At 34.5% G+C, this 19,067-nt stretch overlaps 1 protein-coding gene and 1 long non-coding RNA gene across 2 annotated transcripts in view; one reads left to right on the top strand and one right to left on the bottom strand.

Moving 5' to 3' along the window:
* Nucleotides 1-19,067, bottom strand: part of LOC125240881 (neuroligin-4, Y-linked-like) — a 77,989-nt gene that overhangs the window by 33,052 nt on the left and 25,870 nt on the right. Inside the window, exon 3 of the mRNA XM_048149031.1 lies at nucleotides 14,610-15,178. Coding sequence (XP_048004988.1) covers nucleotides 14,610-15,063 — 454 coding nt within the window. The 5' untranslated portion in view covers nucleotides 15,064-15,178. The remainder of the gene's footprint in view (nucleotides 1-14,609; nucleotides 15,179-19,067) is intronic.
* LOC125240883 lies at nucleotides 123-565 on the top strand. Its single transcript, XR_007178686.1, has 2 exons — nucleotides 123-314; nucleotides 401-565. It is a non-coding gene; the product is annotated as an uncharacterized LOC125240883 (long non-coding RNA).

Here is a 19,067-nt window from a genome sequence, read left to right as displayed (position 1 = left end):
CAAAATACTGTAATATTAATACTCTAAATAAGAGGCCTGTCTGGAGTGACAATCTTGCTATGTACATCATAGTAAATCTTTCATGACTCTGATGGAGTCTCAAATAAATATAATATATTAATTCGATATATTATGTCTTCCTGGGTTTGTCACCCTATGTCCTTGATTGCTCCATATGCAAATAGGTTAATGATCTTGGGTGGTCCATTTCCTTTTTTGACCCTTTTGGGTGCACACGCACTTTCTCCACAAGACCATACCGCATGGTGGTCAAAACGGTGGAAGCAGAAGGCCTGCAATAATCCTCGGATTGAGTAAGTATCTGAATTGTTCTGATTAACTCCATAATGGCGTAAAACGTTGTGGGTTTGTTCCTAACCATGTGCTTGGTTATTCACAGGGATGATCTGTCTTCTGCTGTGGGATTGGGAGCGCTCCGCTAGGAAATTTCTTTGACCTTTAGCGGTGAGCTAATTTATTAGATTGTCTTCTATTTTGTCATGCTGGTCTTGAGAGCATTAGACTAATGTATTTTTATGTCGCTTTCAGGAGCCGGGATTATATTTATAGATATATATATTATTAACTCTGGAAATCCTTGTGACCGGCGCAAGTTCTGGGTCCTGTTTGCTGGAAGACGGCCTGCCTCTGCCGCATTTGTCTCGGTGTCCACGTGGCACGCGTTCCGGGTTGAAAAGTCTCCGCAGTGCAGCCAACATTCCCCGGGAGGTCCCGTGCCACCTTCCACAGCTTTCCCGAAGGTTCACCATCTTAGAGGTCGGTCCAATTTATCCTCCTAATGGTCAGGGCAACTGCGTCAGCTGCAATTTAGGTAGATTAAATTCATAGAGTCAGTAATTTAGAGCAAGCAAATATTTTTGAGAACTGGTACCTAGGGTATTTTAATAGTATAATTTCTAGTTAAAAATTAAGATAACTTGTGTGAAAATTTACTTAGAACCCTTTTAAGCGACCTAGCTTCCCGCTGAGCTCTGTACATTGCATTGGTGTCGAACAAGAGAATTATAGGTCAGTTTTCACACGGTTAGCGCAGTAAGTAACTAAATTAAGAACCAAATTAACAACACACACTTTGGCAAGAATATTTTCCATATAAATAAATGTTATAAAATATAAACAAATCTTAAATTATTTATCTCCACCATATACTTCCCTTTGCAAGCTTATTTCGACACCGTTTTTTATTATTTTCAGTTTTAGTATTTTTTTCCTATTATTATCACTTGTGTCCTTAATTTTGTACAGCCGGAGCTTTAAGTTTATTTACCAATAAGGCACCATGTGATAATATGTTATTCTAGACATTATAACTCTATACTCCGAGACAGTCGTTTCATTCAACGTCCCACATCACATGGTGACCCTGCCAGTGCGGCCTCGTGCTGCACTGGCGGCGCGCCGCGCCAGCCAGTGAAGTGAGCAACAAGATTTTTTTTTGTGCAATATTTTTGACATTTTGGAGCGTTGAAAGTGTATTAATCGGCAGGACGATAAATCGATGAAGTTAAGGTGAAATAGCGGAACTTTAAAAGAAAATGTGTGCCTCTCCTAAAGGTGAAAATAGACACTTCCAATTATGAAATAGATAAACTCCGTGGATAAAAAGTGTGACCAACTGACATTCGAGTGCGTTGTGAAACCGTGACGTGGGTGCTGAAGACAAGTGGTGAAAAATTTTAAGAGTAAAATTAGAACAATCTAATATTCATAATTATTGACAATTTTAATTTAGAATAATGAACTGTTATTAACAAAAAAAAAACTAATTCAATAAAACTGCTTCGTGTTGTTCGTCCGATGGATATTATGAGACCAGACCTACTAGTACGGCTACGTGTGTTTGATTCATGGGGACTCATTAATAAGTGGACTAATATAATATTGCGTTATTAGGTAATTCGGTGTTTCTGATTGTTCTACTTCCAATGTGTAATGACATTTCCGACTAAGGTATTTTTTATCTGATTGTATGTGAGTGTGTTTTTCTTTTTCTCTTTCAAACTCTGTCTTGTTTAGGAATAGATACTGATAGTAGTAAAAATGTGGACAGTCATTTAGAGTAAGTATGTATTGTTATTTTTAAAAACTTAATATGCTACTTGATGACGAAATAGTAGTTACAGTGTATAATATGGTTAAAAGCATGGCACGTGTTAATTAAATTTTTTTAGCACAATAATAGTAATTGATTGTATCATTTAATCTCAACTTTGCATTCTGTAATTCAAATTATAAACTTAACAAAATAATTTCTGCACCTGGATACAACATTCGTCATAACGTACAGGTGGGCCGCGTCATTCGCGACACGTGTTCACGTATAAGGAATTGGTATGTAGCTTCTGTTATTACGTCTCAAATTTCAGTTTCAACATAATGCATTATGAATATATTGTGCAATAATTTAGACCACTTTAAATTTATCTTATTCAAACTTAACAATTATTGCATATAGAAAATATAGAAACTTACCGACTTTTGACCATATTCAATTGAAAATTAGTACTTAGAACTATATGTTGTAATAAATAATAATGTACTTTAATGTAAGGTAGGTAATATACATATGATGTTTTCTTGGATTTACTATAATATGTTTACACGGATTTAAGAATATAATAATCATGGCAATGACGTTATAATGTGGAAAATAAACAGATTTAAGATTTAATGGTTTTGTAAAATGTTAAAAGAGGGAAGTTGAATTATTGTACTTACATTGGATGTAAAATGGACTACTGGTATATGAAATGTTTTTGTTATTTAGGTATAGGAATGTTCAAGCTTTGTTTTTATTTTGTGACGGATTTTATTGGTTAGTGGTTTTATTAATGTTGGTAATTGTAAAGGGTAACGTAGAAAGGAATGGGTTGTGTTTTGGATTTAAGTAAGTATGTGAACGAGATTTTGGAAGTCGAGTAAACTGAAGCAGATAAGTTTTTCAAAGAGCGACTGGTCTGATCAACCAAGGGTTGTTGAAATCCTTATTTGTTGAAGTTTACATGGTGTTAGATTAATTGTGGCTGGTATTTGGAAGTTTTTTTTTTTTTTTAATGACTGTAACTGAAGATAAAAATAAATATGCCTATCGTCTCTTCGGCTGCCCAAGAGGGGCCATGAGCGATGAGGTATAGCAAGGGTATGCCAGGATACAAGGCAGGTAGGGAATCCTAGGAGGTCTGATCATGATTTGATCGAGCATCAATCGTGAAGAATCCTTGGACACATGGAAGGTTATTATGTAAGGACGTGTTAAAAGAACTGCCTGTATGAGTAAATATGTTGTATGTGTGCGCGCTTAAAAATAAATATCCTTGTATCCTGAGCAAATAAATAAATAAATATAATAGTAAGGTCGGCCGACCAGGTAAGTAATGCGTTGTGTACCCTTGCCAAGTATTGCACGCTTTAGATGCACGTTAAATAGTGAAGTATACAAGTTATTATGAAAGGACGTCATGAAATATAAATTATGAAAATAAAAATGCGCAATTTTGAGAATAATAAGGTACCGAACTGAACAGTGACAAAGAAACTTAATAACACATACGTATGTAATGTAACAATTAAGGACTTGACTAAATAACAATATTATTTTTTATATTTCTAAATGTATAATGTAATGTAAGTATAGACATTATAATTTTCTCTTGTTTACTGTTTCGTTATCAACGTGCCACGTTGGTATAAAATTTACTTAAAAATTTTAATTGTAATTTTAAATGTGTAATTAATTAAAAAAAACATTTATTTTGAGTTTTTAATGTACTTTTTTTTAGTATGAACTCTTTTTGTAACATATTTAAATGTTGCAAATGACTTTGAATATTATAATTGGTATTTATAAATATTGGCACTTAACTATTTTAACCATCTTTGAAAATAATTTACTTCAAATTTTTAAAATCATTGATATTTCCTAATTTCCTTGATATTTTTATTTTTTACTTTGTTTTTTTTTTGTATGTTTTATATAATTTGCTAGTATAAGATATTTTATCTTTTGCTTAGTTAAAAAAAAGAGTTTATATGTAGTAAATAAACTTTTTTTTCATTAACAGGGAAGGTGTAGTGTGTGCTACGACTGCTACGCCCCACCTCAACTAGACTATATAAGCAGGTTACATATGTTATTCTAGACATTATAACTCTATACTCCGAGACAGTCGTTTCATTCAACGTCCCACATCACAATAAGAAATCCAGCTTGACAAAAATTTGAAAACTCAATATGTAAGCATAACAAACAGAACAAATCTCCTAACAAATAAATGTGACTGTTCTGAACTTAAATGCATGCTGTCCCTATAAAAATACGAAAGTCACTATAAGTGTGTCGTTCAGATCTGAGGAGTTCCGTTATGATCATCTTCAGAAGTTCCACTGCACCAAATGTCACTGTTCTGAACGTGAACGCAAGCTGTTCTTATAAAAATACCAAAGTCCTTATAAGCGTGCCGTTCAGATTTAAGGAGTTTCGTTCTAATCTTCATCAGCAGTTCAACTGCACCAAATGTCACTGTTATGGACGTAAGTGCATGCTGTTCTTATAAAAACACAAAAATCACCATATGTATGCTTTTCAGATTTGAGGAGTTCCCTCGATTTCTCTAGGATCCCATCATCAGAACTGGGTTCTGATAAAAATGGGACCAATCTGTATGCATATACATTCAATAAAAAAAAAATTCAAAATCGGTCCAGTAACGGCGGAGATATAGTGGAACAAACATAAAAAAACGGACGAATTGGGAACCACCTTCCTTGAGATTTAAGGGCGGCCTTTAAAAACACCAACAGACTTTCCGCCGATGGGGCAAAGACTGTAGCTTAACCGTTAGCTTCTTGTCGCCAATCATCCTCCTGGCTCTGCGCTCTACTGAGTCTAAAGAGGCGAATTGGTATTTAGCTGAGCCGTCCCACAAGTACCTATTTACTTATTGTTTATGCAAGGCATAGCACTTACAAAACAACCCCTTTATTTCAAGTAACGGCTTTTGTAAGAAACAGGGTTAATACGGCGATAACAAAACATAAAACACTCCATAACTAAACTAGTTTCATTTCCCCCAAGTACTATTAAGGCGGCTATTAGAAAACTAATATGCTCTTCGCAAGTAGGTACGTACTGACAGATGGACTATCGACTTCGCAAAGTAATATCGATATATTATTTTTATGTGAGCCAACCAGCGAACTGGTAATAAAGGGGTACCACAAACGCTGTTATAGATATGGTACCGCAGTGACGACGTCTATGAATGCTATGGAAATAGTACATTATTGTCGCGGATGGGAAGTACGGATGACCGAGCCGAATCATAATATAAAGTGTTATTAACAAATACCTATGGCGCAACATAAATACATTATAGGCAATGAATAAAAAGAATTGAGCCTGTCTATGCCCAATGCTGGGCACAGGCCTTCTCTCATGCATGAGAGGGCTCGAGCTGTAATCCCCACGCTAGCCCATTGCAGATTGGGGCTTCACATACTGCTTTAAATAGTTTGAATTCCTTCGCTGATGTATGCAGGTCTCCTCACGATGTTTTCCTTCGCCGAAAAGCTAGTGATAAGTGAATATTAAATCATATTTCGTACGTAAGTTCAGAAAAAATAATTGGGAGGAAGGAGTCAAGATTTGAACCTGCGACCTCCAGATTGAAATTAGGGCGTCATATCCACTCGGCCATCACCGCCTTTCACAAAAGTATTTTGAATATTTTCGCGGAGGTACAAAATCGAAATTTTGTGTGACGTAGTATGTGGACGGCCCCGCTAGAAGCTTTTAAGCGTGGTCTGACACGCACATGGTAAATGAAAAATTAAATGAAAGTAGAATATTTATTTTTCAAATAAGCATATTTCAATGCGCAAATGAACGTCAAATAAACCTACGCCGGCTCTAACCCTACGCCTCAGCCTCGAAAAGATTATAGTCCCCCATAAGTTGGAGGAATCCACTATGGGACCGGCAAGAAACTCGGCGGGCCACTTCTTTTCATATTTCCATTTCTTCTTTTCACTCCTCTTCACGTCTTCATAACTGTCTGTCATTGACGATCTTGATGGGTAATATTCATATTCATATTCATATTCATATTTCTTTATTGCATCCATGGTGTTATAAGATGTTACAAAGTAGGTGTGCTCATGGACCCTATTAGGGCGTGGCAACATATTTATATGCTATAACTAATAATGACTAGGTTGCCCTGAAAACCAGCGACATGGCTATCTTAGTCATTGGCATATGCTGAGTGGCATCCATTTTGGTGTATAGACTATGATCTAATAGGTTAAGTTTTAATACAACAAATAAATAGGGATGTACCGACTATTGATTTGGCCGACTACCGACTAGTCGGCGGTTAGGTGGCCGATTAGTCGGCCGACTAGTCGGCTAGTCGGCCAGAACATAATGTTCGACTAAAATCACCAGATTTTTTAATCATTAAATCGCAATTTTCATTATTTTTACACGTTCTAAGTTCTATGAGAATTTTTTTATTTTTTAACTAGCGGGTTGGCTTAGTGGGTATTGATCCTGGCTATGAAATCGACAGTCCTAGGTTTGAATTTCAATGTGGGCCATTTATTTCTGTAATGATCACAGATATTTCTTGTTTTGAGTAACAAAGGCATAAACCAATAGGTACACAATACAACTATATCGGCTGTTAATTTATTTTTGTCCTGTTTTTTTATCACTTATAAGGGGCCGACTAATCTGCCTTTTTTGCCGACTAGTCGCCGACTAATCGCCGACTACAAATGTGGCCGGATAGTCGGCTTTCCCGACTAGTCGGCGACTAGTCGGTACATCCCTACAAATAAACTTTTTCTGCCTTTCTTTCTTTACCTAACATCGTTTAAGATTTTTTTTTATAGATTGATACCTTTGTAAAAAGTGGTGGTGGCCGAGTATATATGACGAACGACTTTCAAATGAAGGAATTCAAAGGTGTATGAAGTCCCCAATCCGCATTGGGCTAGCGTGGGGACTAAAGCCCGAGCTCTCTCATACATAAGTGGAGGCCTGTGCCCAGCAGGGAAAGTATAAAGGCTCAAGTATTTATTTTAATACCTGCAATATATGAAGAAAAGGATACATTTTAATACTTAAATATTATTTCTTGAACTTTTTTTTACGGTAAAAGCATTACGTTTTTACAGTTACGTACTATCATCATCTGTAGGTATGCATCACAGCCCTTTTTCAACTCAGAACAATAAGAAGAAAAGTATAGCACTTGTTCGGATTCAGCGTAAATTTCCAATCCTCGGGCGGGAGATATCCCTCGCCTTATCTGAAACATGATGGATCGGGAAGAAACGGATAAATCAAGTTTTTTTGTTCCACGCTTATGGCGTTAAGTGCGTTAAGTGAGAAGCTTGAGCGATTCTGGGTGTGATAGTCATTGTTTTAATTTTAAGTCATCTTTATGTACTTATCTACTTAGTAAACACGTTTAATCGCTTATGATCAAATCGTTTGGAATAAGACGTTTGATAAAAAATAATAGCTCTATGAAATCGCCGTAGATTTCGCACAGTTACCGAACGTACTATTTTTTTGCTTCAATTACAATTGAAAAGGGCTTAGATTACTGAGAGTCTACGTATTTGTTTGTGTGCTTTAGTAAACTGTACACTACTAACTCGGTCTCTCTACTAAACAACTATTTACTCTTGTCAATGCCAGCTGGGCGCTCCACGTTTTTTAGGGTTCCGTAGCCAAAATGGCAAAAACGGAACCCTTATAGTTTCGTCATGTCCGTCTGTCCGTCTGTCCGTCTGTCCGTCTGTCCGTCTGTCACAGCCGATTTACTCGGAAACTATAAGTACTACAGTGATGAAATTTGATGGGAATATGTGTTGTATGAACCGCTACAAAATTATGACACTAAATAGTAAAAAAAAAGAATTGGGGGTGGGGCCCCCATACATGTAACTGAGGGATGAAAATTTTTTTTTTCGATGTACATACCCGTGTGGGGTATCAATGGAAAGGTCTTTTAATCGCACTTGGCCGGTTTTCTCTGTTGTCATAAACTATCTTACATGCTTACATGATATTTCTAGTCTAACTACGATATAAATAACTTCACAAATGTCGTCCCTGCCCCTAATACATACCTAGTTTTATGATTTTAAGTTAAGCAACAGCAACTAATACCTATCTCTTTTAAATTGTGATTGAGATAGTCAATACATATTTAGAAGCCCCACTGACTAATTATTTGAGCGTATAATGAACCTCCTATCATTGAACCCCCATGTATGAAAACCAGCGACGAACCAATTCTGGTATAGTGAGCCAAAACGCACAATCTGTTTCACGTGGTTGATGCTAATGATTGAGACATCTTTCAGGCTGCTGGAGGAACGATAGTTTCAGAAATTTCACCATTTCTTTTATTAGAAATCATCATATAGACAGGCCTGACTTAGCAAACTGGATTGTTCTATAAATACTTCCAGTGACCTCTACGCCTTCTCCGTCGGAAATTGAAGCGAACGAAATTTATCATGGGGTCCTCAAGAGGCTACATTGTAAAACGATTACATGTACATATAGATTACGAACAATTTCAATACAATCATAATTATGTTGGATTATAAAATATAGACTTTTCCTTTCTTTATTGTGGAACTCGCAATGTAGGTATAAATGCAGATATACCTAATAGAACTGGTAATGTATTGGTTCAAGTCCCATAGTGGCCAGGGTTGGCTGCATTTTTAATTTGCGGATTAGGTAAAAACTAAAAAACGGCCTTTAAAAAAATCCAGTAACTGCAGTAAGGACATAGAAAAAAAACCCTAAAACAACCATGACCCAGGAATGAATATCTGGGTTCATCTCACAAATTGATCAACCAGTATTTTAACCAGAGAACAAATGACAATACAATACAATACTCTTTTCATCACACCAACTGGTAAAGGCTTTCTTTGCTATTCGAAAACAGATAGCAAAATTGCATTTTATCCACAAGGGGGCAAAGTAATTTCATACAAATTTTAACTCGATGTCTTAACCTGGCTGCTAGATTTTACCTATAAAATGATGATTTTGAATCATAAATATTGAATAAATTGGTGGATTTGATTTATTTTGATGTTTTATAATCAGTATTTTGTTCGTGTTGGTGTGGTGAAAAATTTTGTGTTTCACTCGGTGGCTAAGTTTGTTTAACCTCGCTCAAGATTCCACTTTTTGAACCACTCGCTACGTTCGCGGTTCAATATTGGAATATTTCGCTTGCTGAGGTATCAATATTGGCACGTGCGGTTAAACAACTACTTTGCACCCTTGTAAAACAAATAACTATTATTGCACACCTCACATACTGACATTATTTTATTCGTTTTTAGGGTTTGGTACCATAAAGGTACAACAGGAACCCTTATGGAGCGACTCTGTCTGTCTGTCTGTCCGTCTGTCACATTGTTAAATATCTCGAGAACTACTTATGCTATCGATATGAAATTTGGAATAGTTATAAACATTGTGAACCTCTACAAGTTGAAAGTATATTTTTTTAATTAATTAATATAAATGATAGAAAATGGCCAAAATGAAAGGGGGGCAAACTGAAAATTTCAAGTAACTAGGTCAAGTGGGGTATCGTTAGAAAGAGCTCAAATTGTACATATCAAAACTATTTTTTATAATTTTTTGGTTGTGGAAAAAAAATGTTTTTTGAAGGAAAATGTAAAAAATAATACCGTTCCCCCCCTTATCTCCGAAGTTTACTAACATAAATTTATGAAATTTTCACCAAACATGGCTATTATAATGAATATTACAGGAAAAATAAAATCGTACACGTATCTTGAAAACTTTTTTTATTTATTTATAAAACTTTCAGATTTACATTTTCAATTTCAACACCCTTGCGGGTGTTTATTGTACCTGTATTTTTTAACAAAATAACAATTAAATTACCTGCTTTCAAATAGAGGCAAAATGGTTAAAATCGGTTCACGCAATAAACAATTATTCCATAAAAATCATCTTCCATACCATCTCGCGCGCATTAGTTTACTCAATTTGCCGACAGATGTCGCTGTACGTTGAACGCTCATTTCCTACATCGCGTTTTTCCTGATATAATGAGGTCGGTTCAGGAGCGTCCTTGCGACATGTCGTAAGTTGTAAACTATTGAAGTCGAATAGTCTTGATTTTATTTGGACGTTGTCTAACAATAAAATTGTATATTAAAATATTACTTGTTATGTGGGAAATTGAGTCCTGAGGGATTTAGTCAAATCTGTAGAGTTCTATGAATAACATTTTGATGATTCAACTATTGAAAGTTTGTACGGAACCCTCGGTGAGCGAGTCCGACTCGCACTTGACCGGTTTTTTTATTTTATTTTAAGTGTCACATATAAAATGTATCTCAGTTTATAGGTCATTACATTCTCATAACAAAAAAAAATAAGAAAAATAATGTAATCCATACTATAATAGGTGTACTACTTATAATTTTCTTTTTTTTATAAATAGGAAAGTGTGTGTGCCTGTTTGTTTGTCCGCCTTTGATTTTTTTAAAGTGGAGTTAGTTGAAGGGATAGAGAGTGACATAGGCTACTTTTTGTCTCTTTCGAATCCCCCACTTCCCTAAAATAGGGGTGAAAGTTTGTATAGAGCATTCCGCAATTATCGAATTTAACGCGAGCGAAGACGCGGGCAAAAGCTAGTATTAGATAAAAGGTACCTACACGCCATATTATGTACATCTCTAAAGTTACAGTGACCTGTTAAGCTGTAGGTACGGACAGATTATGCGCGGCAACCGCTCGATCATCGCGGGGCGGCCGCGCCCGCGCGCAATGGAGACACGACAGGTAAGTATTTTTTTGAGTTTCCGCGTATCACGGGTAGTTACAATGCTAAGATGACATCTGTGGCTAAGATCAGCTAAGATATTGGTAAACTGACGTAATTAAGATGGTTTTGGCCTCCCCATACCGTACATATGTAATATTTTGATTTCGTTTGTAGTAATTTATTTTAAAAGTTATATAATATTGATATTTATTTGTAAAGAAAATAAATACTAATTTATTGCATTATAAAATATAATAAAAACAATAAAATTAGGGCTTTGAATAAAATTACAAACCAAAACGAAAATTTAAACTTATAAATTATAAGCTACAAACTATTAAGCTTACCCTAAAAATAAACGAACATACTAAATTTAATATAACTTAAAAGTATAATCAGTTTATAAATTATTAATAAGTAGTAGTTATTGTGGAACAACTGAAATAGTCTGTTAATAATAATAAAAACATTTTTAGTATTCATGAGATACAATTTATAGTATCGCCTAAAATCACCGTAGTAAGGTATAATAATAATAATACAACATGCAAACGAGTCCATAAGAGAAAATTGCTCGTTTAAAAGTTCCCTCAGCTGAAAATTTGGCCCCTTTTAGCTGAAATTATAAATCAAGCTTTTTTGTTAAATGTTTCAAATTCAACGCGCGTGGAAGTTGAAAAGGTTTTTATTTATTTCTTTTTATTGTCACAGAGTTTTAGCAGCGTACGCACTCTTTTTCGTTGAGCATCCTCTATTTTGTTTTGTTTATATCCACGTATCCCTTTTGAAGTGACGGAACAGTTGATGACACGCTTAGCCCTATTTAATTAATTTTATATATTTTAGAATAGGTACTGTTAATTACTTTATAACCCATATGTTTTAGTGAGAACTTTTAAGGGGTAGATGTATGTTTACCTATACCCACTCGAGTGTTATGTTTTATGTACATTTATTCCTGTTTGATTCTCCAATCATCATCATCATCTTCCTTGCGTTATCCTGGATTCTCCAATAAAGAGAAAAAAATTCACAAACTCAGAACAAATAGGTATCACATGTTTTTAAGTTTATGTACATGTTTTCAAGAACATTGTTGGACTATTTTGATAATTTTATTTTGTTGGTAGTTGATTTTTTAACCAAAGGATGAACATAGCTTTTTTTTTATTTAATAAGGATTTATTTAAGTTTAAATCTGTATGAAAACGGGATTGTTCAACTAAAGAATCTGTACCCAAAACATGAACTAGGAAAATTTACTGGTTCATCTTTTAGGTTGCGTTCTTTGAGGGTTTCAGTAAATGAATTTTGCATCAAATTAGTTCGTCCTATTCATTAATGTTGTGTCCAGAGCATGAACCAACTAAATTCAATCGTTCAAGTTTTAGGTAATGGTTGCAAAAGTTAACGCTATAATTTACAGAATATTTTTTAAATTTTTAACTAACGATTGCTATTTATAAATATTGTAAGAACATTATATATATATATATATATATATATATATATATATATATATATATATATACCAATGCATTTATAATAGGCGCAAAGTTAAACTGTATCCCACAAATGCTACTTTTGTCCCCGCCTGTTCATCTATTGGAGTTATATTGTGCATATATTGAGTACATTATACTAACTATATGCTGGTTCATCTATCGGGGTGAAATCGTTCAGAGATAGGGCACGTTGTTCAACTACTGGGAATTTTTACCCCTTTTTACATATAATTATTTTTATAAAATTACTGAATAATAACACGAGTCCCGAAAGTAGATTATTCTAAACTCAATTAAATGCGGTATCACAAAAAAAATGTTGGAAATGAGTTACACCATATATAGAAAGAAATTGTCAAAGTTAGGAAATTCGCTTAACTGTTCATCATTTGGTGATTTTACCCTACCATGGAGTTTAAAAGTTTGTAAGAAGATAGCTTGTATACCATGTGGATAAAAAAATATAAGCACATACTTGTGCCCCTGATCTTTTGGCGTGTTCAAGCTTTAGAATCTTTTTAAGGCATAATTTATGTGACATTTATCCTTGATGTGTTTCACAACACAACTCATATAGTGACCTAATGTTGAAATAGGTATTGTTATGATAATATGATCAGTGTTTTCATAACCAGATACTGTAGGACCAGCGGGCCGATTTTTGAGTCACGCGTTCAAATTCAGAAAATTGTCACTGAAAATAATAAGCAAGTCACCGTTATCAACCGGTATTTGAGTGACAAAATCCCGCATGCGAGATTCAAAAATCGCCCCCCAGTAGCAGAAAAATATGTCGTATAGGTCTTAAGTTGGCGAATAGATAAACATTCATATGATTATATGCGTTTTCGTGAGTGAACCGATCTGTAGTATGTAAATTACTTTATATTAATTAGCGGTAAGCGGTGTGGGCCACACATATTGTAAACGTAGTATTAATTTTTTCTACTCCAGCACTTAAATCTGTCAATTAGATTATTGTCAGCGGTATCCAAATTAAGTTAATTTGAGTAACGATGAGAAAGTCTATTTGTCTATAGGTTCATATGATAACTGCTAGCAGTAATCATATGAATATAGGAGTTCTGTTAATTTTTTTTTAAAAGCACAACTTCCATTTATCAGGTATGTTTTCATTTGCAGCAATAAGTAACTTTTAATAAATAATATAATATTTAGGTTCATAATTTAAATCAAGATGAAAAAATAAACTGAAATGCGTTTTTAATATGAGATATTGCAAAACAAAGGTAAAAATCATAAGTTTATCCAATAATTTTACATTCGATATTTAAATATTCTTGAACGCAACCATATTTTTCGTAATTGAAAACCGGCTTATTTTCTATTTCTCTTGTCTATGGTATGTTTGACATTTGTAAACTTTTGACGAAACTATTTGAACTACATATTTCGGTGTTGTGTAGTTTGTTTTAATTCGACGTTATTGTGCAAAAACTTAAGTGATTATGAGTGATTCTGGTGAACAATGTACTTCCGAAGAAATCAAGGCTATGGCGCTCAAAGTGACTGACAATTTGTTACCTGAAAAGTCACCAAAAATGTTATGATTGTTTTGACATGGAAATTGCAAAAAAATGTTTCAACTTTCTCTGAAACGGCGTTGTTGGCATATTTTGAAGAATTGTGCAACAAGTTCTCGCCATCAACATTGCGGACAGAATACCTAAGATCCGCACAAATGTTCCTATTCATGATATGAAGTACGTAAGTAACCCATTTTATTATTCTCGAATACGTATGTATTTGGCTGTCGTAGAAAAAGTATAGTATACAATCGTAACATTATGAAGGCTATAAAAGTCTCGTACCTTACTTAGGCCACTCGGCAAGCTCGTGACCTAACCGCGGTACTCAACTTTTATAGCCTTCATAACGTTACCGTTATATAATATACTATAGGACTTAAGTACTAAGCACATCTTGTAGTGGCTGTTTGTTTACCCCAATAAATAAAAAAAACATGAAGAGCTATATATGGGACATAATATGTGTAGAAGTTTAGTGCAACGTCTCACTTTATCAGTTCCCATAGTCACGATATGCTTGTATCTGTATAGGAGTAACCGGTCAAAACGTCCTTACGGCAATCGACAAAATGGGACGTTTTGTTAGAAATTAACACATATTTTGAGCAAGTTGTGGTACTACACCCATATTTGCACTTGACTTTACATTTACTTATAAACCTACAAGATATACAATAATAAATTACCTTGGGCTGGCGCGTAGATATTCAAATATAAACAATCCTCAGCTTGGTTTGTTAAAAAGGGAAGTATGCGTTTCAAATATTCCAACCTTCCTTTTGATATTCTCTTCAGAACCGCTGTTTCGTTCCTTATGTCTGGAAGCACTTGAGGGCAAACTGGGCTAAATTCTTCTGCAATTTTAACTCCCGACCATTGAGCTCCTGACACCGGTGGCATAAACCTCAAGGAACCTACGGGTGGTGAAGCATATGGGATTCCCCTAAATACTTCTACCGGTTCTAAAAACCTGGACTCAGGTGTAACTATGAACCCCCTGATGTCACCATATTTGGTGCGTACAACTCTGGAGCTGATAATAGGTTGTGGTGACTTAGAATCCATTGTCGTTTCACCTTTGACTAACCTGGTAGTCAATACGGGAAATGAAATGAAATACAATATTATCAACATTAACATTTTTCTGCTCCTAAAGCCACTTTGTTGGATACTAGACGCAAACGTGAAAAACCAATGCTATGAGTCAACCATTTTAATGTTTCGTTCGAGGATGTTGGCACTAGCGCTGTTTGATCTGTAACAAAATACAAAATGTTATGTCAAAACAAATATCTGAAAATATTTTAGTACTAGCAGTTTAGAGGAGTCAAGGGCTGCTCGTAATCAAGTATCTAATATGTCTTATATATTTTGTTTTGTCGTTCCCGGAAATATTCCCTACGTGACAATATGCCCCGCAACGTTCTCGGGAATATTCCCACTTTAAGGAAATATACATATTTTACTTTCTGAGGTTACGTCAAAATATAAGTTTTTACAACATATAACAAAATATTTAGACTGTGTACCTTACATAGAAAAGTAAATTCCTTATACTTCCGAGCATATTTTCATTATTTCTGGGAATGTGGGAATATTCCCAAACATAAATTATTCCCTTGCTCAAAATACAAAATATGTAAGTAGCTATAAACATAGGTAGCTATGTTAAGCTGAGTTTAGACCAGCAAGTTATTGCTGAAAGTTTTGAGACGCAACTATAGGTAAGAGTGAGTGGCAACTATCTGCATCTCTTTCTTGCATATACTTCTGTTTCAAAACTTGCAGCAATAACTTGCACGTCTAAACTCAGCTTTACAAAAGTAGATTTTTAATAAACAAAATAGCTGTCATAACAGTTTCTTCAAAGCAATAAATTCAGTACCTACTTAGTTATAATAAAAAATTAATACACATAAAATGATTTGTGTCCAGAATACTAGCTTGCTAATACATATTGATATTTGCACACTAAATAGGTTGTATTTATAAAGTGTACAACAGATATAAAGAGATGTTGAAAAATTACACCCCTAATAGGGCTAAAAAGGGGATAAATGTAGACACGAGTATGTATGGGGCATATATTTTATTTGGAGTTAATAAAATTATATATTGCGTAATTTAAGAGGCCTTACCTATTCTCTAAATACCGCTCATGAATTTAGTACTTTTTCAGTGTGATATAACGTAAACCATAATATTTCATCCCTGTTACTTGCTTTAACAGGCTTTTTGTGATCTAATAACATCCAATTTGGATGTACCTTTATCTCAACTCAACAATCACTTGAAAAAAAAATATTTTTTTTAACGTATATTACACGAAATAAATTGAAGTCTGACTCTTTTACTAGCTTAAATTAAGATTAAGGTATCCATACTAATATTATAAATGGGAAAGTGTGTGTGTCTGTTTGTTTGTCCGTCTTTTCGACTCGTGATTTTTTAAGTGAAGATAGTTGAAGGGATGGAGAGTGACATACTACATTTTGTCTTTTTCTAATGCGAGAGAAGCCGCGGGCAAAAGCTAGTTATATATAATCAACAGTTAGTTATAATTACCTATACTTTTGTTATGGTACTTTTTCAAGGCGTAAGGCCTGTTAAGTTAATACAGTAGAATGTAAAACAAGGAAATTCAGGGTGTTTAGGTTTTCATATTACCTTGCGAGAGTTAAACTGGGGATGAAACTTCGCACGGGGAACAGGTTCGTTTTAAACTTAGAACTTGAAACTTGTTTTAAATGTAGTTAAGACCAACTAAATGCAATTAAGCCGTACTAAGTGTTTATGGTAATTCAACCCCGATGGTATTTAAACGGGGGAAAAAAGTGTATATAGGGATTCTACCGGGACATGACTGTCGCTTCCATGAACATCATTTGGATATTTCTGGTAGTAAAACAGTTGACTGCATAACTTGATCAAAAGTGCCAGTTTATCGAGAAGCTGGTATTGATATTCAATTTTAACTTTTTCGTATGCACTGCGATCGGCTGAAAAAAATCTAAATTGTAAAATAATAAAGTTATATACCAGGATTTTTAAACTTGCGGCAGCAATACAAATCAGCAGAGATATCGCGCTCCACTACTACGGCAATAGCGCAACTACCTACCTTAGGTTGAAATCCGAACGTCACGTTAATAATTATTATTGTATTACAGGCGAGGCGCCACAGTAAGCGCCGCTCGGCGCGCCGCCGCCGTGTGCCGGCTGTCAAAGTTTGTAAGTGGCGGCTACTAGCTAAAGGCAGATAATAAATAAACCAGGATCTCTAGAAGACCATAGTATGAATAATTGTTACACCTCAACTTCAATTCTGATCTTTGTAAATAGGTAGTAGCGCTTCAAGATACTTGATATTGCTAGGCTGAACATGGACAAACGGCACCACTGTCTACTTTGTTATACTTAATGATCATTTACAAAATAGTTATTAGATTCTCTTACCCCATTTTGAGGATAAGTTCATGAAGGTTTGAGGCACCTGGCAAGGTTTGAGGAAATCATGAACCGCTTTTAAAATAATAGGTGGTTAGGACTAATAAATTTTATCCCTGAAGAATGGTCCTAATGAATAATTGTGTATACAACTGACTAACAGATTTGACCTAATTTAAAAATTATATTTAATCAATAGATAAAATTACTATTAAACAATGATTAATCACATTTTTACCATATGTTGTTAAGCTATTTGAAGTTTCTGACACAAACACCAGATAGTACGACAGCTAACTTCGTGCCTTAGATATTTTTTTAATCTACTTCCCGTGAGATTCAAATGTTTATAAACCTGATATCTATAGCGTCCCAGAAACTTACAAATTGCAAAAGTAAATGTGACGGTCGCGTGCCGGCTAGAAACGTCCAAATCAAAAGCGTGGAGCGAGACACGTCACACGTATCGATCGCGGAGCAGTTTTGTAAGCAAAAGTATCACGAAAAACAAGTTTTTCATATATAGACGCGGAAAGTACTGCTATGTATATACATACAGTCGAGTTACCGTATCTTTACCTTACTCTTTATACACCTAGTTTAGTTTTTTTTTGTTTTGCGTAATTTTCGACACGTCGTTACTCCTGTAAATAACCATTAAATGCAAATTACATAGCTAAAAACTATATGAAACAACCTTAAGAATAATATCAGTTATTGGCAAGTATCTAACGGCCCTCAGCCACTAGCTATTCTTAAAGAGACAGTAGCTTTGGGCTAGACTTGAACTCTACAACCTGTACTACAAATGTACAACCGAATAGAAACCGAGCCTTAAAAATCAAGCATCAAATCATTGTATAAGTAAATATAATAATACCCATTCGCTGAAGCATTTTGTTGATAAAATGTTCATTTCGCAGTGCATTGATAAAAATCAAACATACCTTCATTTCTGGTGGCATATGCCCTCATGTCAAAGTAGCATACATTTTATACCATATATTTCGTAATTCAGTCTGCGTGAGATTTCCTGGTTTTTTTCATTAATAAGCTTGGATTTCAGTTTAGTCCAGAGCGTAATTTTTCTTTTAATCAGCATACTCGAATCGAACTTGTTTTAAAATATTTCCAAAAGACTTCATTATCTGATTACCTAAAACATATTATATTGCAGTATTTATGTAGTTACTTATTATTTTGATTGAAATGACATTCAATTCAACATATATAACTGAATCAGTGCTTAATATTAAGAGACCGATCTGAAGGACCAGTCAAACAAGTATAATGTTAGCTGTTTTTGTACACAATATTCTTGATTTAAACCACTGCCTTCTGATGTAAATTAATCAAAACTATATGATTAATTTATTACAGCTATACAAATTAGATAAGGTTTATTTATATGGACCTATTGTGTCTGAAATAAAGTGATTTTATTTATTTATTTAAATGAAAATCTTTTACTGGAAACCTGCAAATATTACATAATATCTTTAAAATGGTTCTTAGCGAGTCTTTCGCGAGTTTGCTCCATCACAGAGGTGTGGAAAACATATTTCTCTGTTAAAATATTTGACATGATAGAATATGGTACCACCTAACTGTAGCCAATAAGTAACCTAGTATGAATTCAAAGGTTGTAAAAATGCCCGCCACATTGAAGTTAATAAATAGTTTTTGCAAATCCTATC

Source organism: Leguminivora glycinivorella, chromosome Z (assembly GCF_023078275.1).
Source record: "Leguminivora glycinivorella isolate SPB_JAAS2020 chromosome Z, LegGlyc_1.1, whole genome shotgun sequence".
In the NCBI taxonomy this organism is placed as follows: domain Eukaryota; kingdom Metazoa; phylum Arthropoda; class Insecta; order Lepidoptera; family Tortricidae; genus Leguminivora; species Leguminivora glycinivorella.
This window is presented reverse-complemented; position numbering and strand designations above follow the sequence as displayed.